General features: G+C 46.3%; 1 protein-coding gene across 5 annotated transcripts in view; it reads right to left on the bottom strand.

The window, feature by feature from the left end:
• Window positions 1-8678: 8678 nt before the first annotated feature.
• The window catches only part of ccdc18 (coiled-coil domain containing 18), a 27916-nt gene continuing 26800 nt past the window's right edge, over window positions 8679-9794 (bottom strand). For all 5 annotated transcript variants that reach the window (XM_069193892.1, XM_069193889.1, XM_069193891.1 and 2 more), the window contains one exon: window positions 8679-9653. In XM_069193892.1, the coding sequence (XP_069049993.1) occupies window positions 9585-9653 (69 nt within the window). In that variant the 3' untranslated portion in view covers window positions 8679-9584. The remainder of the gene's footprint in view (window positions 9654-9794) is intronic.

Below are 9794 nucleotides of genomic sequence, written 5' to 3'. Positions count from 1 at the left end.
GTGAGTCCACAGTTATTATATCTGTGATATCGAGTATTTTGTGGCATTATATTAGAAGCTATTGTGCTTGTTCTTGTATTCAAGCCTGCTGCAGTGGGAAGAGCACCACCTACTGGTCCACTGACGGCAGCACCCTGGTTTTCTTTGGTCTCCCATCCCAGTACTGACCAGGTCCGGCCTCGCAGTAACGCTTCTGCCCCTCGGCCGTGCGTCTGGGCCGGCAACACCGGCGCGCTCCCCTTCCTTAGTGTCAACGCCGGTGTCCGGTCGGTGGCCCCTCTCCACCCCACCCCCACACATGCCCACGCCTGCAGAAACAGCCTAGAGTCATGCGGAGGTGGGGGCTCAGTCCTCAAGGTTTCTGGGCAAAAAAAAATAATCATGAAAGCAGCTTCCAAGCAAATGGAGGTGCCACCCCACACCGCAGGCACTGCAGAACCTGTGGAGGGTTGTTATCACGTTCCAGGAGCCCTCCCACACACACACACCAGCTCGCTCATGACAAGAAATGAAATACACTGGCAGCCCCCCTTTCTACAACATGCTGAGATTATACGGAGGCATGGTGATAGTCCAGTTTCCGTCACAAGTACTTTTTGAAGTGGTCTGCCTGTTCTCCAGCTTGCTGGACCAAGAGCCGCTTCCTCTCCACATCCCAGAGGTTTCGCTCTGGTGTGGAGAAAGAACGACAACGTAAAAAAAAAAACTGCCAACATCAATCCCGTGAGTCCCGCTAAACTATTTGCGTCCCCTCTGTGTACCGGCCCTGTCAGCAGGTGGGAGCAGCAGGCCGAGTTTACAAGCGGGTCGTGAGTCTAGCTGCGGCCCCATGTGTTTGCCATTAAACGCGCAAGACTCAGAACAACATTCCACTGCCAATTAGACTGGTGCCAGCAGCACAGGCCCGCCAGGACTGTGCATTGTAAAACCCGAAACGGGCGATGTGCCACACCACAGTCAGGAATTCAACAAAGCTCCACTCTGGCACCGCGGGACAGGCAGAAACAGAATAACATCTTCTCGCGCTTCCGAAAGAGGACCCGTCTTCTGGAGTCCCCACGGTAAGCGAGGGGACGGGGAAATAACATCAGAAGTTTCTTATTTTAAGAGCAAAGCCAACGAAAAACTCATTTCATGTGGAAATCCCCTAAGTGTTTGTCATCAGCTGTCTAATTTATCGCTTGTACTAATGTTGTAGTACAGATATAGTATAACTCTTGTTACAGTATAATGACGGTAATGTTTGACAAATTATAGTCTTCCCTGAACTGGCCTGGACAGGGACACCCATGCTGTACTCCTAAAACAGGGTGTGGGGAAAGAAAGAGAGTGCTGTCTCAGAAATCCCTCAGAGACGGGCGCTGATAATTGTTTTAAAACACTTTGTGAAAAGCAGGTTTTGCAGAGATTTTCGGTCTTGAGGAGGAGATGTACTGTACAGTTTAGGTGGAAATGTGTCACCTGTGCTCTGCCCCTTAGCTATGCCGATCAGCAGCAGGAGGGCTGGAGCCCCACAGGTGAGACGGGTGGCCAGTCGGAATGAGAGCTGAGCTTCTGGTTGCGTGAAAAAGCTCAATTGTCATGTGAAGGTGAATCCTTTTCCACCATAAATGTGCTCCTACCAAAGGGCCAGCGCCGCTGATAACCACCCATTTTGTTCTCACGATCAACATGGTCAACACTTTGAAGATAACAGGCATGCAAAAAGAGATTAATTTACAGGTCACACGGGCATCAGTAAGAGCAATCCGGCTTGAAGGGCTGGTGGGAACACAAACGCATTTTGTTTGTAGTATGAAAGACATCAAACGTCTCACGACCACTGTGACTCTGTTGCACTGCAAAAACAACGAAGGCTCTCAGATCATAAGGTCTTCAAAAACAAAAAGGCCAGCATCAAAACAGCATTTCGCTCCACAGAATCACCATGGAAACAGTCCTTCCTAGGATGACATAATTGCATCTTATAGTGTCATCACGAGTTTGAGATACAGTAGAACCAGGAAACACCCCTTTTAGCGTGTTTAAAGTATCAGTGCTAAAGCACTTGCCTTTTTTGACCGCTTCTTGATTTTGTTTTTTCCAGTCTAATTGCTTTGTTGTCTGTAGCATGACATTTGAGAAAAGATAAATACAGAAATGAAAAAAAACACTTAAAGCTCCAATGCCTTTGAAGTGTTTTAGAGTCTTCTCCTGAGTTGTACCTTTATCACCAAGTCGACACTTTGCTTGAATTTCACTGCCTGACTGAGACCTTACAGAAACAGGTTTATTTATTCTGAAGTCATGTGAACCACTATTATTGTACTGGAGCTGAGGCCACTCAGCTACTTGTGTTACAAGTCAGTAAATTTGTACGCCTGACGTAGGTTTAGGTTTGCCGAAGAAAAGTGAATACTTCTGCAATTTACACATTTCAGTTTTGTTTAAAGTTTTTTCTGACATTTAACTTCTTTCACCTATGAAAAAGTTCAGTTTGAGTACTCAAGATCTGATTTAAGATATTCACCTTAAAAATGTGTCTATCATTTCTTAACAATAATGTTAATTGACATCAGGAGGGGGTGAAAACGTTTCAATCTGACTGTTCTTACTGTTCCAGGCACTGCTGTCAGCTACAGTCTGTCCTGAACTGTGTCTGGAAACCAGAGCAGAGTTTTCTGAAGCAGGTCAAACATGGACTGAAGCTCTTGTCTCAGGGACCTCTGTGCGCTTGCTGAGAGGAACAAGTTCTGTATTGGACATTCAGTTAGAACATACGGTCTAACTGAATGGCACTACAGCGCAAACTTGACAGCATATTGCAGAAGCTGGTGGTGTCCTGTTTTAACTGTTTCTTGTTCCTGCATAGTCAAGAGATCATGCCACAGATTGTTAAGTTCATGTACAGTATGAACTGGCCTATAACCTCTCTGTAACTCTCCATCTTGCACCAGAAACCCTTAAAAATCTTGAAGGTTTATATTACAGTACATTTCTGTTTCACAAACTGTTTCTTCATAATGCACAGTTGCTTAAAGGATTGAGAAACCCTGCTTGAGTGTTGGTCAACCAATCCTCTAGAGTAAAGCCAGTCTACAGACCCTGCACACATGTGAACACTTATAGAGCCCAGTGTCAGAGGTCAGGTCTTCACAGAGGGGGAACACACAGGAGATCATTCACACATCAGGCGTCTCCAGAGAGACTGCAGTGCAGCTACCGACCTCAGCCCTGCAGGAGAGGGGAATGCTGCCTAACAGAATTAAAAAAAAAAAGAGAAGTAGACGCGGCTTCACAGTTCAGTGTTTGGTTTAGGATAAATGAGCTAAAACTGTCCAGTCTCTCTCCACGCACACAAGAGACTCTGAGCTACTCCCTCCATTACAGGACAAACCCCACACACCCACTTAACCATCTGCACCAATACAGACCCCACTGCAAAACAAGATAAGGGAAAGCATAACTCACCACATGATGACATCTACACTCAGTGTTTGGCCTCAGATACAAAAGGTGTCCGTTCACCGATCTTTTTCCCTTTTGTATCGAAGGAAGCCCTTTGTCTTTATAAGCTCATTTCAACAGCGCTGTAATGCTCACAATCGGGCTGCCCCTGAGCTCCCAATGAAAAGTGATGCTGATGCAGTTCTGCCAGGCCAGCGGACAGGCCGATGTGAGCCGACGCTGGCCCTGACCACAGTGGAGCGAGCTGTTGGGGATTACACAGATTCGACGGCCTCTAACTGTGCACGACAGGGGTCAATGGCAGTCACCTCAGCATCTCTCAGAAAAGTAACACAAAACAAAAAAGAAAAGACATGCCTTGGGATCACCCTGGAAAAAGGACACGTTGAAGAGTCCGGGAGGGGCTACCAGACGATCCTGTTTTGCGATAATGAGGTTATTTTCTGTTCACCCAGCGTTAGAAAGAAATCATATAAATCATTTTCTGGTCAAAACCTCATCTGCACGTTTCATCATTTGGAAAGTGGTTTCAGAGGAAAGTAAAACTGCGCCTCCTCCCTCACACACAGATTTCTCCTGGAGACCGACAAACACATGACGTCCGAGGAAATACAGACCCAATGAAATACAGTACACGGCAGGTGGACTAGCGAGAGCCGAGCCCTGTTTGAAACATAAGGCATTTGGCCTTATCAGCAAGACAATACGTACAGCCAGACGAGGACACAAAGTGGTCTGCAGGGCATAAGGAAATGTTATTCACAACAACAGAAACCAAAAAAACAAAAACAAAGAATTACACACCGATAGTTAATTGGACATTTCTATAAAACTACAAATGGAACTTGTTTATGCAAAGGTTATTTTCCTGGGGGGGGTTATATCTGAAAGTGGAGTTGGGCTGCAGTTCTCACCAGTTATTCCTTGACTTGACATCTAAAACCCTTCCTCCGCCGCCCTTCTGTTGAAATGAGCCTTCCTGGAACACAGGAAGAGCAGACCTGCGGCGATCAGGGCGTCCGTGCAGCCTGAAGGACGACCGGCGCGGAGGGACAGCGGGAGATGAGGATGATGACGAATATGATGATGATGATGGTGGTGGTGGTGATTCTACAGAAGCGAGAGGTCAACAAGGCAGAGGCGTCTTCTTTCACACATCTGGGAGCGAGGCGCCTGGGAGAAAGTGGGGCCTGGATACTCTCGGGGACACAGGGAAAGTGCCCCTTTCCCACTGGTGAGCCTGACTCTGTGCAGAGTCAGGCTCACGGGGAAGAGGAGCGAGACTGGGGACAGGAACAGCCAACCCCAGCCAGCCTGCACTCCTCAGTTACCGCCCACCTCTCACTGCAGTTACAGCACCTGCAATGGACATATTTAAGCAGTGTTCAGCTGCACGATGAGCTGAGTAAATGAGCCCCAGCGACGCAGGTGAAGTTCTGGATGAGGGGTACGGACTGGAGGACACAATGTGCCAGTCCTGGGCGAAGGCATCAGAGAAAAGGGCTTTTCTCCTTCTCTTAATGTTTGAACAACACGTGTAGAAGACACAGCGCTGTCGGTTCCTCACAGAGACACACCCAGAAGCTACACTGGACCTGTAGCGGGTCTAGCTTTTGAAAGCTTAAAATGGAAATTTAAAACTGATGATTTTTAAAAATGTAGAAACACTGCACGTAGATATATTGACCTAATCATATGTAGTACAGTATTACTTGCATTCTGTAAATAAGCCAGTATTATCTGAGACCATGGCTGTCCTGCTTTACTTACAGCACACACTGGGTCATGGTTAAACATGACTACATCTGACTTGTGATGAGAGTCATCTTATTGCCAAAACATGTCGGCTGAACAGCTAAGAATATAAAACAAATAGAACCTGTTTGGATAGGAGAGAGATGCCTGTGTGCACAATGTCTTCCTTGCAAACCACAATAGAACACATCCACTTAGAAACCTGCATTGAGTACAGTCTCTCTGAGCTGAATACAGGCTTCAGTGCTTCTGAATCAGAAGTGGAGACAACGAGCTGCAACCACATGTGATCCACATAACCCACTTCCTCCTGCTGGCATGATACAAGTGGCACGACACCAACAGACAGGCCGTAGCACCCTGCACCCTCGTCAAAACTGTAACATCAGGCAGCCCTTTATAAAGGTCTGCTCCTATTTTATTTGGACTAGGAGATTTTGGAATTCTATTTGATCGGGAAAGTGAAATGTGAAATTCCCACTTTCTTTAAATCCGTCTCCGGTTGAACTGCCTTTGACACACACCCATGTTCAGTGTACACTTGTGTAAACATTTGGAATGCAAGTTTTCTAGATGGACAAACAGGTCTATGGCCTGAATAGAAATGTGAACTAGTAAAAGACACTGTTTTTTTTAAGACACACGTAGGATAAATATTGTCCTCAGACATTGCAGATGGGGATGGAAATCTTTGCAAGACTAAATATGTTAAATCATTTACAGATTCTGGCTTCCAGTGAGCTGTGGAACAGCTTAGTCACACACAGCTCCCTGCATCTCAAAACAGCTTGTGCACTGCTAGCTTCCCCAAGCATGCACCCCCTGCACAGAAATAAAAATTATCCTTAAATGAACTTAAGAAGTAGAGGGATAAACCCACATGTGGTGTTACACCCCCTGACCTTGCAAATAAAAGGGTTTTAAAATCCAGCCATTCCAGACAGCCATTACCACACAAAAGGAGCTGTGTGAATCAATGAAATGGAAGAAAATAATTGGACGTTTAGCTGTGGAACATGCAACAGGGTGAGCTCCTGCAGCAAATGTGAACTTGTTTATCAAGTCACACTATCCCTGGGTGTCAGAACTATCAGAAGTGTTCGGAGCAGCATCACAGAACAATGGAAAGAGAAAAAATGCTGCTCCTCACCCACCAATAAACCTCCAGGCTTCACAGGCTGCAGAGGAGAGCTGCTCAGTGTCTGAGTCACACCGATACTGGGGTACCCCAGCGTCCCTGCCCTGCGCTGGCTGTGGTCCCCATTACTCAGCCTGCCAGCCCATACCACATCCTGACAATGAGCACACGCACACTGAGAAGGGGTCAACTCCTCCCGATACCGTCTGTGCTCAACACAGCGGCCAATAGCGACACGAAGGATGACGTTCGGTCATATTTACAGCTCAAAAGCTTTAAGCATAAAGTACTCCAGCGCTTCCCTGTCCCAATCATGAGAAAGTCTCTGACGAGGAGCATTTATTTTCATAGAAAGTTTTTTTGTTTTGTTTTTGTTGTTTTTTTTTAAAGCCCTGCTAACATTGTCAGCTTTGTCATGGGTTTGGAGACTTAGTGATAATTTCAGACTCTTATGTCTGTACTGTGAAGTACTGTGCCTAGAAAAATAACCTAATAAAAAAATAATTAAATAATTATAACAATGAGATTAATATGGTGCTTTTCATCCCAAAGGGTCCCAAAGTGCTTTCCATGCGAGTGGTACGATGTTGTACCCTTGAGCAAGGTACTTCACTTCAGTGACTCCAGTAAAACACCTGGCCGGGATTAATGGGGGCAAATGCAATTGACTTTGACTTGAGCCAGAAGCATCAGCCAGAAAAATGCATCATATATATATAGATTGCTTGGACAATTAAAGCAGGCAAGATTGCACAAGTTCAGAGTGGAATTAAGCCAGGACACCCGAGTTAAAACAGTGCCACTGAGTCTTTAATGACCAAGACATCGAGACCTCAGTTTAACATCTCATTTGAAAGACAAAACAGTGTCCCTCGTCACCATACTGGGGCATCGGCTTGGAAACTGTGATCCAGAGGGAATAGCGCTACCTACAGGGCCACCAAGACCTTAGGCGTAACTTGTAGCGTCCTAGTGTGAAAACATCCTACTATGAGGAGCTCTAGCTGAATTTGAAAAAACAAAATCCCAAATCTTAGAATTCCTAAAGGAATTGTCACTTTACTGGACTAGATGCATTTCATGCTTAAAAATAATAAGCAGAATTATTGCCATAATTTTCTACTTAAAAAAAATGCCGGCAACACAAACCATTTAGATATAGGCCTGTACTTTCACCCCTCATTACCGACTGAACGTGTCTGAAATACTGTGATTAATCAGCGAGAGAAGTCTTGTTTTCAAATGGTTGTGACCGACCTCAAAGGCATTTCTGCCTCCGCCCACGGATGGATGGATAAATATTTCAGCGTTTGTGCCTCTAGCGCGGGCAGGACCCCAGCTTTCTCAATTGCCGGCAGAGCCAGCAGCACATTCTTGCCTCACTGTGGAAGCCAGAGACAAAAGCGTTGCTTAACTCTCTAAAAGCAACGGGCGGTTGACTTGACAGTGGGGGAAAACCGAACCACACCGTCTGCGATTGGCTGGAGCGTTGACATCACACGACAGACTTGAACAGAGCATCACCAGCCTCAGTCAGTAGGAAGAAGCCCAGGGAACAGCAGAGGTCTGTCCAGCTGCAGGCACGCTTTCAGCAGCAGAGAACAGTGCAGCTGACCCTCACCTGTTAAATGGGAAAAAGGTTACTTGTTGGCAGCAGGGGGACTGTAAAACTCCATTGACTGCAATGGCGGAGATGAAAACAGTGATGCCAAATCAGCCATTTCAATAAAAACCACGAACAGCTTCAGGCTGCCAACGTTTGGACTGCTGCACCTCCTATATGTAAGATCGATATTGCAGGAAGTCAATGTTACTGTACAAATCTGATGCAAGGTTTGATCTTTCTTCCCCACATGGCTTGAAGGCTCCAATATCTGATCCCCAAAAATAAAGCCGAAACTTTGCCTCTCTCCTGTTTTTGGAGTGGAATTAATCCCTGCTTGTTCCTCTGCAGCCAGCGCATGTTGAGAAAGATCCCCGCTGCAGGATCAGTTTCGTTGCAGTTTTAAAAAAGCGCTGCCCTACAGGGAATCATGTAGAGCACATTGCTTCATATGTACTGCGAGTATTGACTTTCACATTTTGTATAGCTTTGAACTTCCTTCAGGTCTTCCACTTGGGAACGGCACTGAATTGATGTCAGATGCCAGTGGTCAAGTCCATCAACTCAATGGGAGCTTCCAAGTCGAAATTAAGTCGTTTAATTAAAGACTTTGATTTTAATTTAAGATGGGTGAAACAGAAACAATTTTACTAATTTATGATTTTACCATTTATGTGGCTCAGAAGACTGGTGTACCCACCAGTAAACGCTAATAAAAAAAGATCAGAGAACAGCTTATACAACACGAAAACGCCATTTATTTAACTTTTAAAAAAACATTAAATTACTTCACATCATTGAAATCTTTTTAAATTACTTCACTTTAGAAAAATCAGGCATCCCCTGGATGGACAGGCACTAGGGCTCACAGATGTACACTCAGGCACAGAAGCAGCCGCAGGGCGGGCAGGTTAAAACCTCAGAGCTCCGAGAGGAAACACACACTGCACAACAACACTGACGGTGGCCTAATCACGCATGATTATTTCAAACCAGTATTTCTAGTCAGATTCACCCCCCGCCATTTTAAAACTTTAATTGCCGTTTCTTGGCGGCGATTCCAGTGAAATCCGGAATCTCCGAAGGCCCTCATGCCTCTGCGCAGCACAGCGAGCCCCTGTTCCTGCACGGTGACAGAGTCCAGGACGGCCTCACCGAGCTGTTCATCCTCCATCACGCTACAGGGGCTCTGCAGAGGCTGACAGGAGAGGCGCACCCCTCACAGACATCACCGCAGGCCTGCAAGCACCCAGGAAGTGGCAGACGACTAGTCCTGCCCCTGAACCCAGCGCGCGGCTGTCTCATGACACAGCCCCGACTCGAACCTGCGATGTCGGGATCACAGGTCACAGACGTCAACCTGAGCTCGTGGCAAGCTTCTTTTACCAGCTGGGCGGCTGAGGAGCCCCTCTTCCACCCATTGTGATTCAAGTAATGTGCTTCAGCACAAATCCAGGCCTGACAGCTTCCAGGAGCTCCTCTCACACACCCAAACCACATGCCAGTAAAGCGAGGCTTATCAAGGACAGCACTGAGCTCCAGGCATGAGGAATTTTTATTTTTGCCAGTTCACACAGCTAAAAAGTTGAAATCCGTCCTCCGGTGCGGGGCTGACTGTACCGCGGTGAGTAGAGACAGGAGTCAGGAGAAAGACGGCTGAGTTTCTGAAGACCTGAGACGGAGCTCATCTGAAGTCTCATTTAAGGATTTCTGAAAATGAAACAGAGGAAATCATTGTAGACTTTAAATTCTGCTGCCTGGTCACTTCTGCCCTGGGACTTTGCGTCACTCAGCTGGGAATTCGAAAGTTGCAAGGCCAATAATGCACAATGGCGAAGAAGATGGAACACC

Source organism: Lepisosteus oculatus, chromosome 9, assembly GCF_040954835.1.
Source record: "Lepisosteus oculatus isolate fLepOcu1 chromosome 9, fLepOcu1.hap2, whole genome shotgun sequence".
Taxonomy (NCBI): Eukaryota; Metazoa; Chordata; class Actinopteri; order Semionotiformes; family Lepisosteidae; genus Lepisosteus; species Lepisosteus oculatus.
This window is presented reverse-complemented; position numbering and strand designations above follow the sequence as displayed.